Source organism: Bos indicus, chromosome 11 (assembly GCF_029378745.1).
Source record: "Bos indicus isolate NIAB-ARS_2022 breed Sahiwal x Tharparkar chromosome 11, NIAB-ARS_B.indTharparkar_mat_pri_1.0, whole genome shotgun sequence".
Taxonomy (NCBI): Eukaryota; Metazoa; Chordata; class Mammalia; order Artiodactyla; family Bovidae; genus Bos; species Bos indicus.
The window spans coordinates 44,567,572-44,587,571 of record NC_091770.1 but is presented as its reverse complement, the minus strand read 5'-3'; the positions used below and the strand labels follow the sequence as shown (position 1 = coordinate 44,587,571).

The window sequence follows — 20,000 nt, the reverse complement described above, 5'->3', positions numbered from 1 at the left end:
CCGAGTGGGGTGTGGGGGTGGGGGTGGGGGTGGAGTGGTGACCTGATGCACTGGACAAGCCCTGGAGCCACAGATCAGGGCTGAGCTGAGCCAGTCACTTGCCTGTGCTCACTGCCTCACTCTCTTGCCTCAGCTTCCTCATCTGGAAAATGGGGTCCATGATCATAGCTACTGTGATGTTGTAGTTTATAATAAGAAATACATATATTTGATCTTTATCTCATTCCTAGCATGGATCTCCTAAAACCCTGGGGGTTTCCTAGCAGCAAAAGAGTCTTTTGTTATATTAATGTGTTGACTTTTGGAAAGTCCACACGAGGGTGATCAGGAGTGAGAACTTTGAGCCTGGCCCTGGACCTCTGGGGAGGGGTGGGATGGCTGGAAACTGAGTTCAGGCACCGGTGGTCAGTGATATAATCAACCAACCATGATGGAGCCTCTGTGTAGCCAGTTAGAGTCAGTCACTCAGTCATGACCAGCTCTTTGAGACACCATGGACTGTAGCCCTCCAGGCTCCTCTGTCCATGGGATTTCCCAGGCAAAAATACTGGAATGGGTTGCCATTTCCTTCTCCAAGGGGTCTTCCTGATCCAGGGGTCAAACCTGCGTCTCCTGCATCGTAAGCTCACCATGTGAGCCACCAGGGAAACCTGCGTGAGCACAAAGGGAGAGGTTTGGAGACCTTCTGGATTGGGGAACCCAGGAGGTCAAGGAGTTAATTTGGGCAAAGTCGAGTTTAAGGAAGGAATGAAGCAGATAGAGTTCTTAGATCTAAGTTCTTAGACTAGGAGAAAAAGGAGACCTGAGCAAATCCCTACAGTTAGAGGACCCAGGATGCACCTGGAGGAATCAACACTTCTATTTACCAAACAAAGAAGAAAAGTCCTGAGCTTGTGCAAACCAGGAATAGGGCTTCCTGGCCCCAGGTCTCCTCGGATCTGCCAAAGGGCACTCCAGGGACCTGCTCTCACCTGCAGACTCTGGAGGGTACACCAGGGTTTTCTATCTTGCACCCCTGGCTCACCCTCCGCTCCTCTCCCCTCCCCTGCAGACCACTCTACAGAATGACACCGGTCCCACCAGCCTGGAACATGGAGTCAGCCCTTAGAAGCTTCTGTGAACAGGGAGGGTCCCACACTCAACAGAGTCTCCTCTTCAGGGGAGGAAAGTCGGCCAGACCCATCCAGACACAAGGCCCCAGCCCTGCCCAGGGAGCCTTTGTGTACCAGCTCTTAGGCAAGTCAGTCCAGGCCCACCCACGTTTACGGGTCCTAACACGAACCCATAAAAGGGTGATGAAAGAGACAGGCAAGCCCACTAGAATCCTCTCCCTCTGCTGCGAGGACATGACCCTGCACACATGTCCACAAAACACATTCACACATTCTGCAGGCTGTGGGAACTGCACTGGCTCCTGGATCCTTGAGATTAGATAAGCCAGCTGAACCACAATGGCCCGAAAAGTCCAAGAAAAACAGTGTCCTTCCCATCCCAGAAAAACAGTGTTCTTCCCGTCACAGAGGCAAGAATTATGCAACTGGCTCTACAGCCTCTTTGGGTCTCAGACATGATTTGCTTCTTGCTTTATGAGACCAATGTAATATTACTACCTCCAAGTACCTACCACCACACAAAACAGTTTCTACTCCACCTGTTGCTGCTCTCAGTTCAGTTCAGTTCAGTCACTCAGCTGTTGCTCTACTTGGCTCAAACCCCCCTGGTTATTTGTTCAACACCCTGCAAGGTTCTGTGTGTCTTTGGTACAGACAAACATTGCCTAATATTTGCATTATCCTCCTTGGATTATAAAAATTCCTGCCCCGAAATGACTTCACTGCTTTGTTTTCTCCAATTTGAAAAATTCAGAAGCAGAGGTCATCTGCCTCTATGGTTTATACTGATCATAGCACTCACCCTTCTTGGAACCTAAAATAAAGATGCAAGGACATACCCATAAGGTAGGAGAACACTTAGGTAGGGGGAGCGGATATCTTCCCAATGTAGGGGCATCCAGTGTGGAATAAGGAGGAGGAAGAATCTGTAGGAAGGAGCAAGAGGTGGCGGTGGGGAAGGTGAGCCCAGGGGGCAACCAGGGACCAAGGATAATGTGTGATGCAACCAAGGGGAGGTTCCCGCGGGGAGACACTCACCCGTGGGAACAGATACAGAACAGGTGGTGAGGGTTTGGACGGAAAGGAGGGCAGGTGGTGGAGGTGCTCTGCATGTTGACCTGGGGGAGGTCACAGGACATGTGCAGAGGGAGAATCCATCAATTTGTACACTGAAGCTCTGTGCTGCTTACTGTCTGTTAATTATGCCTTGATTTTTAAAAGTCTATCTGTAAGGATACCACAAAACTCTTAGAGGAAAATATAGACAGGACACACTTTGATATAAATCACAACAAGATCTTTTCCCAACACCCTGCCTAGAATAATGAAATTAAAAACCAAAATAAGCAAAAGGGACCTAATTAAACTTAAATGCTTTTGCACAGCAAAAGCAACCATAAACAAAACAAAAAGACAGCCCTCAGAATGGGAGAAACTATTTGCAAACAAAGCAACGGATGAAATACACCGACAGCTCATACAACTCAATATCAAAAAACAACTCAAAAAATGGTCCAAAGACCCAAACAGACATTTCTACAAAGACATACAGATGGCCAAGAGGTGCATGAAAAGATGCTCAGTATCACTAATTATTAGAGAAATGCAAATAAAAACTACAATGAGGTATCACCTCACACCAGTCACAATGGCCATCATCAGAAAAAATTTACAAACAATACATGATGGAGAGGGTGTAGAGACAATGGAATCTTCCTACTCTGTTGGTGGGAATGTAAATTGATACAGCCACTATGGAGAACAGTATGGATATATCTTTAAAAAAAACTAAAAACAGAAATAGAAAAACCTAATTCAAAAGGATGCATGAAAACCATAATTCAAAAGCTATATACATTGCAGCTATATACTATTTATAATAGCCAGGACATGGAAGCAACCTAAATGTCCATCAACAGAGGAATAGACAAAGAAGATGTGGAAAGGAATATACAGAGGAATATTCAGTCAGTCCAGTCACTCAGTCATATCCGACTCTTTGCGACCCCATGAATCACAGCAAGCCACACCTCCCTGTCCATCACCAACTCCCAGAGTTCACTCAGACTCACATCCATCAAGTCAGTGATGTCATTCAGCCATCTCATCCTCTGTCGTCCCCTTCTCCTCCTGCCCCCAATCCCTCCTAGCATCAGAGCTGCCTTGGAAAAGACAATGAGTCAACTCTTCGCATAAGCTGGCCAAAGTACTGGAGTTGCAGCTTTAGCATCATTCCTTCCAAAGAAATCCCAGGGCTGATCTCCTTCAGAATGCACTGGTTGGATCTCCTTGCAGTCCAAGGGACTCTCAAGAGTCTTCTCCAACACCACAGTTCAAAAGCATCACTTCTTCGGTGCTCAGCCTTCTTCACAGTCCAACTCTCACATCCATACATGACCACAGGAAAAACCTTAGCTTTGACTAGACGGACCTTTGTTTGCAAAGTAATGTCTCTGCTTTTGAATATGCCATCTAGGTTGGCCCTAACTTTCCTTCCAAGGAGTAAGCGTCTTTTAATTTCATGGCTGCAGTCACCATCTGCAGTGATTTTGGAGCCCAGAAAAATAAAGTCTGACACTGTTTCCACTGTTTCCCCATCTATTTCCCATGAAGTGGTGGGACCGGATGCCATGATCTTTGTTTTCTGAATGTTGAGCCTTAAGCCAACTTTTTCATTCTCCTCTTTCACCTTCATCAAGAGGCTCAAGAGTCTTCTCCAACAGCAGAAGACATTAAATAATTGTAAGCTCACACGACTCCTGAGGGACAGCGCCAATCCAACCCCAGATGCTTGGAATTCCAAAACAATGTCTGCCAGACACAGACTTGACACTGGACAATTTTATAACTAAGTGTAACATATATTTAATTCTCCTGCATTTGTGAGAAAGTATTAATGCTGCAGTCCATGGGGTCACAAGGAGTCAGACATGACTTAGCGACAGAACAAAGGAGAACAGGAAACATCTGTGCAGCCATGATAATTTTTCAAGTAAGGTGACACCTTCAGCTTCCCTCGGTTTTGTCTCAACCCATGTTCCCAGCACACAAGGGACTAAACAAAACTGCCAGGATGTGGCTAAGCTTCCCGTTCTCTGTGCTGCTGGCGCACAGACTATGAAGACCAGAGGAGATATGTAACCAAAAATTATAGATGATTTTTCTAAGGCTTTCCAAATGCATGCTAGGGCCAGGAATTCCACCTGGTAATCTTGATCCCAAGTGTCCCTCCATCTCCCAACACCCGACAGGGAGGCTGAGGGGCAAGGAGGGCCCAGGAACCACCGAGGTCACAGTCACGGGACACTACTCACAGTTAAGGTTGTTGACTGCACTCCCTCCCCGTTGCCAAGCAGTAAACACACTGTCACTCACAGGGTCAGGGACTGTTATGATCCCTGTTTTCACAAAGGAAAGTCGGGGTGTGAGGGCAGAGCAGTCAGCACCCTGTGTCCGGCCCTCGGCTGGGGGAGCTGGTGCAGGGCTCAGGGCAGGCGTCCACATCTGGCTGTCATCACAGAGACTGGCCAAAGCCACAGGCTCACCTGAACCTCCCCCTCTCGCCACGGCTGTGGCCCATAGACCTCACCCTCAGTTCTCCAGTTAGTTTCACTCTTTCCTTCTTCCCAGGACACACGCACCAGACACAGAGCTGCCCGCAGTGCGGACATGGCCAGTGGAGGACACGGGACTGAGTTCAAACCACAGCCCCAAAGGACAGGAAGGGGCCACCAGCAGGGATGTGGGAAACACCCAAGATCAGGGACAGGCTCTCCAGAGGGGGCACTTTGGGGAGGATATTAGAGAAGACCTGAAGGGGGCACAGGGCATTGGGCCTGCAGAGTGGGGAATGTGCATAGCCTGAGGTCCTGGGTACCACAGAGGTCCCCACCTAGAGGCCCCTGTGGGATGCTGTGAAGCTCTGGGTGGGAAGGGATTGAAGCAAGAAGTGAAACTCCTGCTATAGGAACAGCATCTGGAGCTGTTGGGGGCAGGAGAGGCATCCCAGGGAAGTTCTCTGTCCATTCAACTCAATTCTGTCTTAACACTGACGACCCAGGTTTAGCACAGACCTGCAGGTCAAGGATAAAACCTTTCACAAGATTCCCCCACCACCCTTCACATGCAAGCACAAGCCTCGTGGACCATCTGTGCTGCTAATCAACCTGCTCTAAGTTGGGGCGGGGGGAGCGTCTCCATGCCCCTGTAGGTTCCATGATGATAAACAGAACTCACTGAAAGTGCTACACCTACAATTACAGTTGTGTCGGACATAGACAATACAGGTCGGGACAGGTGAATGTTACAGATACAGGGGTCAGGCTCTCGGGGGAGAAGGGGCAGAGCTGTCGAGCCCTGTCCCTCATCCTCATGGAGCCTCCAGGCAGCCCCTCCCAGAAAGCATCCACATGTTCAGCAGGTGTAATCTCCCTGACAATCCAAGTGGGGTCCACAGGGACTCAACACAAACAGCCAAAGGCTCCAACTGCTCAGGAACTTCTAAGGGTTTTTGAGAGACAGCATCAGGAACAGAAACAAAGACCAGATGTACTTGATAATAACACAAGGAGAAGCAGGAGGGCTGGGTGGGTCTGCTCTTGTTTTGCTTTTTTTTTTCATAAGTTTTTTTTAAAATTAATTAATTTTAATTGGAGGTTAATTTACAATATTGTGGTGGTTTTTGCCATACATTGACATGAATCAGCCACAGTGTACATGTGTCGCAACATCCCCATCCCATCCCTCTGGGTTGTCCCTGTGACCCAGCTTTGAATGCCCGATTTCATGCATCGAACTTGGACTGGTCATCTACTTCACATATGGTAATATACATGTTTCAATGCTATTCTCTCAAATCATCCGACCCTCGCCTTCTCCCACAGAGTCCAAAAGACTATTCTTTACATCTGTGTCTCTTTTACTGTCTTCCATATAGGGTCATTGTTACCATCTGTTAAATTCCATATATATGCATTAATATACTGTATTGGTGTTTTTCTTTCTGACTTACTACACTCTGAATAATAGGCTCCAGTTTCATTCACATCATTAGAACTGACTCAAATGCATTCTTTCAATAGCTGAGTAATATTCCATTGTGTGTATATGTACCACGGCTTTCTTCTCCATTCATCCGCCAATGGATATTTAGGTTGCTTTCATGTCCTAGCTATTGCAAACAGTGCTTCAATGAACATTGGGGTGCACGGATCTCTTTCAATTCTGGTTTTCTCGGTGTGCATGCCCAGCAGTGGGATTGCTGGGTGGTATGGCAGTTCTATTTCCAGCTTTTTAAGGAATCTCCACACTGTTCTCCATAGTGAACAGTGGCTACACTAGTTTGCATTCCCACCAACAGTGTAAGAGGGTTCCCTTTTTCTCCACACCCTCTCCAGCATTTGTTGTTTGTAGACTTTTTGATGGCAGCCATCCTGACCGACATGAGATGGTACCTCAATGTGGTTTTGATTGCTCTTGTTTTTGAAGTGGTCAGCCAAGAAGGGTGGTGGTGGAAACAGGAGGGGGGAAAAGAAAACAAAACTGCAGGAGCCAGGAATGATTCCAAGGAAAGGAACAAGCAGCATAAACAAGCACTAGGGCTTTTAGGAAAACAAGGAGCTCTCTGGGGTTGCGGGGGAGGCGTGGCTGGAGTGGGGTGGGATCTGGCATGAGCCTGGATGGTAAACTCCAGGAAGAAAAAGTCAGAGGATGGGCGTTCTGTAACTCTGTAGCTTTCGTATCCACTTGGCTTGTAAGGGACAAACATGTTTTATTGTCTGTGAACAGACCAGGGCTGATACTGACACTAAATAGCCTACAACAGGAAGAGAATCATTCCTATTGGAGCCTCCTCTATTTCAGTCTTAAAAATAATACTGCTGATCCCCCACCCCCACATCTGCGCTGGGAGGTTGGGTCTAAGCTCTGGCTGTTGGCAGCACAAACTTCCTTCCAGCCTTTCAAGGAAGTAAGTCTCCGCTACAACTTGTAAGACCACCTGCAGATTTCCTGCAACTTTCTAATGAGATTAAAATTCCCAGAAGAAAGAATTAAAGAGATTTGTGAATTATTTTGTGAATGCAGATCAGATCAGATCAAATCAGTCACTTAGTCGTGTCCGACTCTTTGCGACCCCGAGAATCGCAGCACGCCAGGCCTCTCTGTCCATCACCAACTCCCGGAGTTCACTCAGACTCACATCCCTCGACTCAGTGATGCCATCCAGCCATCTCATCCTCTGTCCTCCCCTTCTCCTCCTGCCCCCAATCCCTCCCAGCATCAGAGTCTTTTCCAATGAGTTAACTCTTTGCATGAGCTGGCCAAAGTACTGGAGTTTTCAGCTTTAGCATCATTCCTTCCAAAGAAATCCCAGGGCTGATCTCGTTCAGAATGCACTGGTTGGATCTCCTTGCCATCCAAGGGACTCTCAAGAGTCTTCTCCAACACCACACTTCAAAAGCATCAATTCTTTGGCGCTCAGCGTTCTTCACAGTCCAACTCTCACATCCATACATGACCACAGGAAAAACCATAGCCTTGACTAGATGAACCTTTGTTGGCAAAGTAATGTCTCTGCTTTTGAATATGCTATCTAGGTTGGACATAACGTTCCTTCCAAGGAGTAAGTGTCTTTTAATTTCATGGCTGCAGTCACCATCCGTAGTGATTTTGGAGCCCAGAAAAATAAAGTCTGACACTGTTTCCACTGAGGTGGCCCTGACCACCGCTAAGGGCACAGAAGAGCGGCTGAAGGCACAAGGGACACAGCCGGGGGCGGGGAGCTGCGGAGCAGCCCAGAGCTCAGGGCTAGGCAGCTACGTCACTGCCCCTCACAGAGGCGGCTACAGCTGGTTAAAAGTGCTGTGTGCAAAGTCCTAAGCCAGAGTTGCCACTCTCTGGCCAGGCCAGCTGCCTCTCTTTGGGCAACTCCTGGCAGGGCATGAGGTCTCAGCCCTGCTCTATCTGTAAGCCACCGAGCACACAGCTCTGAGCTGTCTCAGGGTAACATTTTCCCGAGCTGAAATTTCTGACCCCTGCCATTGGCCTTGAACAACATGGAGGCTTTGAAATCTGAGGGCATGAGTCGCGAGGCTATGGACTACGTGGAAGGCATCCTGCAGCCCAAGCCCACCTGTGACACCTGGGATCAGATCCGGAGCTTCCAAGCCAAGCCTGATGACCTGCTAATTTCTGCTTACCCGAAAGCAGGTAGGCGGGAGGGACAAGGGACAGGGGAGGTGGGAGGAGGGGCAGGGACAGAAGCAAGCAAGACGCAGCACCGAGGATGTTGAGAAACCCACTGGGGTTTCAGCAGAAAACCATTCAGTGGGCAGAGGGATACGGCCAACACAAATCACGGGGGCGGGGCGGGGGGACCACACAAAAAACATTAAAATGACCTACACATCTTAAGATTTAATACTTCCTGTGAAGTACATGTTGTTTACTTTCCTGTAAGAGAGTAAATCAAACAGTCTGAAACAAAGGACCCAGACTTGTTGATTTACTTGTTACCAGGTGGGCTGCAGTTTAAATATAATCAGTTTAACAAAGTTACTGTAGAAACAGGACAAACTTGAGCTCAGCCACTGTGTGATGTAATTTGGGGGTGAACCGGGACGAGGAGTTCTCTGCAGCTATTTGTCTGCATCTACAGTAAGACCAAGAGAGAAGGCAACAGCACCCCACTCCAGCACTCTTGCCTGGAAAATCCCATGGATGGAGGAGCCTGGTGGGCTGCAGTCCCTGGGGTCGCTGCGAGTCAGACAGGACTGAGCAGTTTCACTTTCAGTTTTCACTTTAATGCATTGGAGAAGGAAATGGCAACCCACTCCAGTGTTCTTGCCTGGAGAATCCCAGGGACGGCAGAGCCTAGAGGGCTGCCATCTCTGGGGTCACACAGAGTCGGACACAACTGAGCAACTTAGCAGCAGGGAAGGCCCTTACAGCAGATCCAGACTGGGCACCCCCAGCTGGTTGGGGGAGCATGCAAGCGGAGAAGGGGGCTTATGTTCTGCAAGGCTGAACTCCTAAGTCCTCCTGCTCAGGGTCCCAGACCTACTCTCTGTATCTCCACCCTCCCGGTGGTATGTTGTAAACCTGCATTCTTATTTCAATATAATCAGTTTAACAAAGTTACTGTAGAAACAGGACAAACTTGAGCTCAGCCACTGCGTCATGTAAATTTGGGGGTGAGCCAGGACGAGGAATTCTCTGCAGCTATTTGTATGCATGTACAGTTAGACCAAGAGAGAAGGCAATAGCACCCCACTCCAGCACTTTTGCCTGTAAAATCCCATGGACGGAGGAGCCTAGTTGGCTGTCGTCTCTGGAGTCACACAGAGTCGGACACGACTGAGCGACTCAGCAGCAGCAGCAGCAGCACTGTTAGACCAAAACACAGTACTCAGCTCATGCCCCAACTGCACATACATTTGCTCTTTGCAAAATCAATAACTGTCAATAATTTCTGCTATATGCACTCATGGGCACACACATATACTCCACCCACCCTTTGACTTTATCTGTATTGATTTGATAAAAGGCTCTGTAGGCAGTTGGGGCCTTAGACTCATGTGTTAACTGGTTTCAAATCAGCCCTCACTTTCTGATATTACTTCTCATGAGTTTGTTCAGAATTAAAGTTTTCTAAATGTGAGTTTCTGAAAGTAACCACTGGTGGGGAATCACATCTCACTGCCTTATTTCACTCACAATTCTACTCTATCACCATAATTTCAGTACAATGCTTAATCTTTCATCTTTTTCCACCTACCAAAAGTGAGTATTAAAGTTTGATTCATTTAGAGTTTTCATGAGTTAGGGGTTACAATCTAATAACAACAGAAAGAAAAGCACTTACCAGCTAATGCAGTATTTAATCAGTCATGAAAACTGCATATGCTAATAAAGGCTGTATTGATAAAAGGGAACAAGAAACAAGCTCAGCTGCTGTAAAGGTTTTCACTGAGATTTTTAGCAAAATAGTAAACACTCTGTGACTGAGCAGAGATATACACATTGTAGAATCACTGACCTCTGACCCCAAGGACCAGGTGACTTTAAACCTCCCCAATGTTAGCCTGTGCCTATAAATTCAGAGTTATTGTTTAGTCGCTAAGTCATGTCTGACTCTGAAACCCCATGGACTGTAGCCCACCTTTGTCCATGGAATTCTCCAGGCAAGAATACTGGAATGGGGTGCCATTTCCTACTCCAGGGGATCCTCCCAACCCAGGGATTAAACCCACATCTCCTGCTTGGCATGGGGATTCTTTGTCACTGAGCCACCTAGGAAGCCGCCAAAATTCATAGTAAACACACAAAACTAGTACAGATGACTCCAACTTCCTTTGAGTTGATAGCTAAAGAAATATTGGTCCTTTAACCCGTAATGAAGAGTTCTGTAACTCTGTGGCTTTCGTATCCACTTGGCTTCTAAGGGACAAATATGTTTTATTGTCTGTGAACAGACCAGGGCTGATACTGACACTAAACAGCCTACAACTGGAAGAGAATCATTCCTATTGGAGCCTCCTCTATTTCAGTCTTAAAAAAACACTGCTGATCCCCCACCCCCACATCTGCGCTGGGTGGTTGGGTCTAACTCTCACTGTTGGCAGCGCAAAAACTTCCCTCCAGCCTTTCAAGGAAGAGAGTCTCTGCTGCAACTTGTAAGACCACCTGCAGATTTCCTGCAACTTTGTAATGAGCTTAAAATTCCCAGAAGAAAGAATTAAAGAGATCTGTGAATTATTTTGTGAATGCAGAGGAGGACTGCAACTGAGGTGGCCCTGACCATGGCTAAGGGCAGAAGAGTGGCTGAAGGCACAAGGGACACAGCCGGGGGCGGGGAGCCGCGGAGCAGCCCAGAGAGCAGACTACTAGGCAGCTAGGTCACTGCCCCTCCCAGAGGCGGCTATAGCTGGTCAGAAGTGCTGTGTGCAAAGTCCTAAGCCAGAGTTGCCACTCCCTGGCCAGCCAGCTGCCTGTCGACGCGCAACTCCAGGCAGGGCCTGAGGTCTCAGCCCTGCCCTGTCTGTAAGCCGCCCAGCACTCAGCTCTGAGCTGTCTGAGGGTAACGCTTTCTGGAGCTGAAATTTCTGACCCCTGACATTGGCCTTGAACAACATGGAGGCTTTGAAATCTGAGAGCATGAGTCGCGTGGCTGTGGACTACGTGGAAGGCATCCTGCAGCCCAAGCCCACCTGTGACACCTGGGATCAGATCTGGAGCTTCCAAGCCAGGCCTGATGACCTGCTCATCTCTACCTACCCGAAAGCAGGTAGGCGGGAGGGACAAGGGACAGGGGAGGTGGGAGGAGGGGCAGGGACAGAAGCAAGCAAGACGCAGCACTGAGGATGTTGAGAAACCCACTGGGGTTTCAGCAGAAAACCATTCAGTGGGCAGAGGGATACGGCCAACACAAATCACGGGGGCGGGGCGGGGGAACCACACAAAAAACATTAAAATGACCTACACATCTTAAGATTTAATACTTCCTGTGAAGTGCATGTTGTTTACCTCCCTGCAAGAGAGTAAATCAAACAGTCTGAAACCAAAGGGCCAGACTTGTTGATTTACTTGTTACCAGGGCAGGCCCTTACAGCAGAGCCAGACCGGGCACCCCCAGCTGGTGGGGGCAGCAGGCGAGTGGAGAAGGGGGCTTATGTTCTGCAAGGCTGAACTCATAAATCCCCCTGCTCAGGGTCCCAGACTACTCTCTGCATCTCCACCGTCCTGGTGGTATGTTGTGAACCTGCTTTCTTATTTCAATAATCAGTTTAACAAAGTTACTGTAGAAACAGGACAAACGAGCTCAGCCACTGCGTCATGTAAATTTGAGGGTGAGCCAGGACGAGGAGTTCTCTGCAGCTATTTGTTTGAATCTACAGTTAGACCAAAACAGAGTACTCAGCTCATACCCCAACTGCACATACATTTGCTCTTTGCAAAATCAGTAACAGTCAATAATTTCTGCTACGTTCACTCATGGGCACACACACACACACTCCACCCACTCTTTGACTTCATCTGTATTGATTTGATAAAAGACTCTGCAGGCAGATGGGACCTTAGACTCACGTGTCAACTGGTTTCAGATCAGCCCTGGCTTTCTATTACTTCTCATGAGTTTGTTCAGAATTAAAATTTTCTAAATGTGAGTTTCTGAAAGTAACCACTGGTGGGGAATCACATCTCACTGCCTTATTTCACTCACAGTTCTACTCTATCACCATAATTTCAGTACAGTGCTTAATCTTTCATCTTTTCCCACCTACCAAAAGTGAGCATTAAAGTTTGGTTCATTTAGAGTTTTCATGGGTTAGGGGTTACAATCTAATAACAGAAAGAAAAGCACTTACCTACCGGCTAATGCAGTATTTAATCAGTCATGAAAACTGCATATGCTAATAAAGGATATATTGATAAAAGGGAATAAGAAACAAGCTCAGATGATGTAAAGCTTTTCACCTAGGTTTTTCGCAGAATAGTCAACACTCTGTGACTGAGCAGAGATACACACATTGTAGAATCACTGACCTCTGACCCCAAGGACTAGCTGACTTTGAACCTCCAGCTGCACTGGAACCCGCCCCAATGTTACCCCGTGGCTATAAATTCAGAGTTGTTGTTTAGTCGCTAAATCATGTCTGAGTCTTTGAAAACCCATGGACTGTAGCCCACCAGGCTCTTTTGTCCATGGAATTCTCCAGGCAAGAATACCACATCTCCTGCTTGGCAGGCGGATTATTTGTCACTGAGCCACCTAGGAAGCTGCCAAAATTCACAGTAAACACACAAAACTAGTACAAGTGACTCTGAGTTGATAGCCAAAGAAATATTGGTCCTTTAACCCGTAGTGAAGAGTTGGTGCCAGATAATATCAGAGACCAACTCGTCTAGGAAATAAAACGCCACTGCTATTCGATCTCCTCCTGACATGGACGTGGTCAGACCTCTGGTTCAATAGGTCTTCGAGGCTGCAGAATAGGTAGCAGCCCCCACGCTAGTCAGGATGGGGCCCATATAAGTGACTGAAACTGCAGACGGAAGCCCTCCTCCAGGGGTAGTGCGGGTGCAGCTTCTGGATCGAGCTCCGTGCTTGACCCAGATGTGTGGAGTGGCTTCCACACACCTTGTACCCGGTGGGGCCACCCTCAGACCTCTGTCTCCTTCCTTTAACTCTCAGAAGGTAAATCAGTCTCAGGGTGTTGAGAATCTCAGTGGCAAAGGAGCCTAGGAAATGCACTTTCTAGCCTTCAGGAATAACAGGACAGCGTGAACACAGAGACTAAGCCCTAATCACTCGCTCATTTAGCCAACACACAACAAAGCCTCCTGGGTACCAACCTCAGGCTGTGCACTTGGGAAACAGTCTGAAGATCACACAGGGACGACCCCACATCACAGCTGGGAGAGAAAGACTTCCACTCCACCTTTCTAAGGAACAATGCCACCAACTCAGTAGCATGACAACCCTAATGAATGGTTGTGACAGAGAAAAGAAGAACTGTCTATTTATGAATCTTATGTCCACTCCAAACTGGAGTGTTTGCCTAAAAAATCCGTATTGTGATAACACAAGAGGTAAACAAACGAGGATGTTTTCTGAATTCCACTATACAGCAGGCTTCAATGTTCACACAGCTACTCTAACGAGTATTTGCTCACATCCTAACAAATGTGGGAGATAATGTCTGTGCCTCCTGTTCTTACCCACGGAACAAGGAACAACATGGACGCAAGAGATTGTGGACTTGATACAAAACGGGGGTGATGTCAACCAAAGCCAGAGGGCACCCACGCATGAGCGATTTCCCTTCATCGAGTGGATAATCCCTTCCCTAGGATCTGGTGAGTACATCACGGCTGCACCTGACCCCAGGTCTAGACGCACCCAGAATTTTTACTAGCCAGCAGCCCTCTCAGGCTTCCGAGGTGGTGCTGTGGTAAAGAATCCACCTGCAAATGCAGGAGACGTGCATTCCATCCTTGGGTTGGGAAGATCCCCTAGAGAAGGAAATGGCAACCCATTGCAGTATTCTTGTCTGGAGAACTCCATAGACAGAAGAGCCTGGTGGACATGACTGAGTGACTAAGCACAGCAGCCCGTTCAGAATCCCAGGTGTTCAAATCACCATCAATGGGCTTCAGGACTCTTTTTCACTGTTTGGCCATGGCTATACTTCAGACATTTTCTAATTGAGTTTCCGTTCATACAAAAGTAAGGTAAAGGACTTACCGGTGGTCCAGTGGCTAAGATTCCAAGCTCTCAACGCAAGGGACCTGGGTTCAATGCGTGCTCAGGGAAACTAGAATGCACATGCCACAGTTAAGACCTGGTGCAGCCAAATAAATATAAATAAATATTAAAATAAATATAAATATTTTAAAAGTTTTAAAATAAAAGTAAGTTTTGATTCTCCAATTAGAAATTAAACTCATTCCACAAAGATGAGCCTAGGAAAGATAATTTTATGGTGGAAGGGTTGGAATTTTTTAGGTTCTTATTTACTTGGTTCATTGTATGGTTAAAAGGTGTTCTAGAGACTTTGTTGGTGGCCAGTGTTTAAGATGATGCTCTCACTGCAGGAAGCATGACTTCAATCCTGGCTGGGGAACTAGAATGCCACAAACTATGTGGCAAAAACAAAAACGGCTCTAGCTAAAACCCCCATTCTCTCATACGAAAGCCAGAGAGAGTTACAGGTGGTCTGGAGTGTTCCTAATAGAGTAAAAATGGGTCAGCAAGTTTCTGAAACAAATGGAAAAAAATAATGGAAAGTTGTTCAAAACTAATTTCACAGGCTTGGAACAAGCGAATGCAATGGCCTCACCCCGGATGTTGAAGACACATCTCCCCTTCCACTTGCTGCCACCATCTTTCCTGGAGGAAAACTGTAAGGTAGGGAGCCAAAGGAATGCAGATTTGGGCCCTTAGAAGGCTCTCAGACTGGTCTTCAATTTCCTCTTAAAACATGTCACTTGTTAAAAACAGAAACAAAAACAAAAAGTCCACTGGTCACACATCATCAACACGCAGATTGACATGAATCCTTTCCACCTCCCACTAAAGCCACAGCACAGAAACACAGCCTCAGGAATACCCACCTGTGTGGAATACGCCCACCCTCACATCATTGTCTGCTGTTCTAACCCTGGTTTTGCTTCTCCCCTTCCTCTCTCCACTTCTAGATGATCTACGTAGCCAGGAATCCCAAGGACAACATGGTGTCTTATTACCACTTCCACAGGATGAATAGAAACCTTCCTGCTCCAGGCACCTGGGAAGAATACTTTGAGAGTTTTCTGGCTGGGAAAGGTGAGCCCTTGGTTTCCATCCTGTCTCAAAATCCTCAAGCATTCTACAAAAAAGGTGTCAGTTTCTGAGAACAGCAGGGGCTCTGCTGGCTTTCAGTTCAGTTCGGTTGTTCACTTGTATCCGACTCTTTGCAACCCCATGGACCGCAGCATGCCAGGCCTCCCTGTCCTTCACCTACTCCCAGAGTTTACTCAGACTCATGCCCATTGAGTCAGTGATGCCATCCAACCATCTCATCCTCTGTCATCCCCTTCTCCTCCTGCCTTCAGTCTTTCCCAGCATCAGGGTCTTTTCCAATGAGTCAGCTCTTCGCATCAGTATTGGCCAAAGTATTGGAGTTTCAGCTTCAACATCCATCCTTCCAATGAATATTCAGGACTGATTTCCTTTAGCTGGCTTTACCATGAAGGAATCACAAGGGGTACCTCCTCCCTCCCTTCAGGATCCTCCTCCTGGGGCGGCGGTGGGGATAGGGGGTGTACTTGTCACTGGGTTTCTGTGACTCACGGCCCTGTTCTGATCTCATCCTGCAGTATGCTGGGGCTCCTGGTACGACCACGTGAAGGGCTGGTGGCAGGCCAAGGACCAGCACCGCATCCTCTATCTCTTCTACGAGGACATGAAGGAGGTGAGGACCAGGCCACCTAACAAGTCCCCATTTGACCATAAATGCTTCAGTTGCAATGTGTGCACCCCATCGGGGACCCTCAGATTGCAGTCGGGCACAGGAGATGCTGTGTTTCGCTGGCTGCCCCGTCCACCCATCACAGCGCACCTGGCACATCATGAATTTCCATATCACAGTCTCACCCGAGCTTCCTAGAACTCTGGGCTGTGGGATACCTTTCCCTTACAGGCAGAGGATGGCAAACATGAGCGATGCTATTCTCCCCCCTTGCGGTGTGTATTTTAAAATTCCCATTAGAAGGAAAAAAGTCTCTAGTACATTTTGGTTTCTTTCCTTAGTGCTAGAGGAATGAGAGAGTTTCAAGAAACAGTTTAAGAAATTTGGTGCAGTGGGAAACACTATGGATTCTCGAACCCAAGTTCTGGCTTACTGCTTGCTGGCAATTCTTCTTTGTGAAGATGTATGACATCTAGGAATTTTGATGTTAGAAGTCACTAGAGAGGAGATAGTAATATACACCCCAAGAGATGCTATCAGGACTGAAGGAGGTGGTGTCATGAGAGCTGATGGTAAATGGTCATCTACCCAGCACTTTTGTGACTCCACTGGGTCTGTACAGAATGACAATCTCTGTCCTTGGATTTGTAACTGAGAGCCTGATTTTTGAAAGGTACATCAGAGACAGAAGCAGGCAACCGGACACTGTTGCCAGGTCCCCGAAGCCACTGTGACGTCTGCTTTCAGCGTCAGTTCAGTGCCTCCCCTGGGGGCATTTATCAGATGGGCTGGAGCAGGACATTTGGACCTGACCTTGGACATACTGCTCCATGGAGTCTGTCCCACGCACTCCAGGTCACTGTGTTTCGAGCATCTTACCAACATGACCCAGTTGACATGTTAGAGCAAGAACAGTGTAAAGACTCTAGTTAATACAGAGAACCGGAGAAGGAAATGGCAACCCACTCCAGTGTTCTGGCCTGAAGAATCCCAGGAATGGGAGTGCCTGGTGGGCTGCAGTCCATGGGGTCGCGAAGAGTCGGACACGGAAGCAACTTAGCTGCAGCAGCAGCAGCAGCAGCAATACAGAGAACAGTGTGAGTCACCACCCCTAAATGAGTCATTTCTGAAAAGCTGAACATTTGTGAGATACGATTTTTAAAAATTTTAACTCGTGGCATGTTACTGATTACTATTATTAACTCATTTCAATATTCTTTTAAGACTATTATTCATTGATATACATTATCTTATACCAAGTCTTTTCTTTTGACTCTGCTTGTAGAACCCAAAGCATGAAATTCAGAAGCTGGCAGAATTTATTGGAAAGAGCTTAGATGATAAAGTTCTGGATAAAATTGTTGACCACACTTCATTTAGCGTCATGAAGCAGAACCCGATGGCAAACTACACGTCGATTCCGAATGAATACATGAACCAGTTGATTTCTCCATTCATGAGAAAAGGTTTTCAATGTTTCCTTTTGGCCATCATCCTAAAGGAACTGTCCAATATTTCATAGTCTCTGGGGAATTTCTTTTCTATAGAAAAGAAAAATAAAATTGATAATGAAGGATTCTGGGAAAAGAACAATTTAAGAAACCACAGATGAAATTAACATTCAGCCCCAAGTGGAAAGTGAGGTTTGGTGTCTAGGTCTAACCGCCTATCCCCCTGTTCCCTCTGGAGTTCTGGCTGATAAGGTGAAAAGATACAGAATCGAGTCAGATGGAGCAAAGGATCCACTTTATAGAGAGTTCCAGGCTGTCAGAAAGGTCCATTCATTCAAAACTACTTTTCAAGTGGCTACTATGTGCCGGGCTCTGTTCTGGGTAATGTTCAGAGCAGTGAACAAAACACAGGAAAGCTTAGCCCTCGTGGAAACTATATTCTAGCCGTACACAAGAAAGCAAATGAAAAAACATGCAGGATAATAGATGACCGTATGGAGAAAAACCAGCCTGGGAAAGGTAACAGGGATTGCAACTGGAGAATTGGGGGGAATCTTCTTTTCTCAAAACGGCAGTGCAGTCCCTCCACTAGCAGGCCCTGCTTGCTCTGCGGGCAACATTATGTTGGCACAGACCTTGCTTCGATGCGCAGGAAGGGCACACAGGAGTGGCCCTCAGTCCTGCTGCTCACACAACCTTGCCATATCCCGACCCACAAACCAGACAAGTGATGCTTCCTCCCTCCTGGAGGAGGCCCTGCTGGGCCAGCCAGAGGAATGTCTCCGGGGCAGGGGGTAGAACTCCTCATACAAGAGCAGGAGAACAGAGAACCACCCCTCCCAGGTCCCCCTCCCCTACACCCCCCCGACCCCACTCCCACCACAGTACTGACTCCCTACCACGACTGTTCCAGGGGTCATCGGGGATTGGAAGAATCACTTCACCGTGGCCCAGAACGAGAGATTTGATGATGATTACAGGAAGAACATGGCTGACACCACTCTAACTCTCCACTTTCGATTCTCGTAAGGAAGAAAAAGCACCAGATTTAATTGGTATAAAGTTGATTACCCTGACCCCATGATATTGAATTCAGGTGGAGGGACCAGTGCTTCTTGTGTCTGCTTTTGTTCACCCTAAAAAAAGATGGAGCTAACAGAGGCTGGGGCCAGGTGGAAGGCGGAGACCTACAACCCTGGCATCCTTGCTAATGATCATGATGCATCAGTTTTCTACAGACCATATGCGTGTGAACACATTAAATATGCTCTGGTCATCACATAAGAATATACTCAAGTTTTCAGATTCAGTGTTGGTTTAAGCAAATTTATAAAAACAGCACTAAAATGTGTCAGTAGTTACTATTTCTTGCAGGTGACTGTTTTCCCCTGAAACGTTCTCATTCACTCCAGGCTTCTTCCTTCAGTGCCTCCACCCCCATCCCTCACCTCTGCCTCTGCATTTCCCTGGACTCCCCTCCCACTCCCTGCCAACCCCTCCCAGACTTGCACCTTGACCCACCTCCCTCTAGCCCCTCCTCAACTGTGTTCTAATCCATCAGCAACACCTGTCAGTGTGTGTTTCCAGGATGCCTTACCTCTGCAGACACCCTTCTGGTTCAGAAGCCTCTCCCTTGCCTATAAGCTACATATCTTGTTTCTCTGTTCATCATACATCTGCTAACCTTCTTTTCCCACAACAAGACTCATTACATTTCTCTTTAGCTCAGAATCTTTCGATGATTCTGAATGTTTGCTGCCTACAAGGTACATCCCAAGCATTTTTAGCCATCGATGCAAAGGCAGCTACATGGGTGACTTACCTTATGACATGGGTGACTTACCTTCCAAACCGCCTGCCAGGTGGATTTCATGCTGCCAACCCCCCTCCTAACTCCAGCAGAGAGCCACCTCGCTGGGTCCAAGCGCGTCTTGCAGGCTCCTCCCCACCCCAACTGGTTTACTGTCATCCCACCTTCTCCAGACGTTTCCTTTCCTTTCTCCCCACCAGTTTAAAACATAAATACCAAGTTCACTAACCAGCACGGGCCTTCCATCTTCCTGCTGATACTGCAACCTGAAGGACCATCTACTCTTTGAAAGTCTTTCACACATAACATAATTCTTATGTGGTTAAGATTAAAGTGTATCATTAAATCTCTTATACTTCTGTATTGTCTCTTTTGTGCTTATTTAGATTTTCATTTGCTCATTTTTTCTCCAAGACAAGGACGTTGCTAAATACTTCAATGCATACCAAACGGCAAGAACTGGGAACTAAGTACCTAAAATACTCTATCAGTCAAGGAAATCTAAAAAGCCAACTTCTTATATTCTAAGTAGTCCTATGCTGCATTATCCTCCTTGGATTATAAAAATTCCTGCCCCGAGAGGACTTCACTGCTTTGTTTTCTCCAACTTCAAAAATTCAGAAGCAGGGGTCATTTGCTCTGTGGTTTATACTGTTCGTAGCGCTCACCCTTCTTG

General features: G+C 47.2%; 1 protein-coding gene across 3 annotated transcripts; it reads left to right on the top strand.

Annotated features, from left to right (window-relative positions):
• The first annotated feature begins 8,012 nt into the window (after positions 1 to 8,012).
• Positions 8,013 to 19,685, top strand: LOC109566116 (sulfotransferase 1C4-like). Of its 3 annotated transcripts, XM_070798761.1 has the most exons (8): positions 8,018 to 8,321; positions 10,586 to 11,397; positions 13,845 to 13,970; positions 14,924 to 15,021; positions 15,312 to 15,438; positions 15,972 to 16,066; positions 17,349 to 17,529; positions 18,428 to 19,685. In XM_070798761.1, exons 2-8 carry the CDS (start codon positions 11,244 to 11,246, stop codon positions 18,541 to 18,543), a joined length of 897 nt encoding a protein of 298 aa, XP_070654862.1. In that variant the 5' UTR covers positions 8,018 to 8,321; positions 10,586 to 11,243; the 3' UTR covers positions 18,544 to 19,685. The 3 variants fall into 3 exon arrangements, with proteins under 3 accessions (XP_070654863.1, XP_070654862.1, XP_019825790.2); XM_070798762.1 differs by lacking the exon at positions 13,845 to 13,970 and having other exon boundaries at positions 8,013 to 8,321; XM_019970231.2 differs by lacking the exon at positions 8,018 to 8,321 and having other exon boundaries at positions 9,648 to 11,397.
• The last annotated feature ends 315 nt before the right edge of the window (positions 19,686 to 20,000 follow it).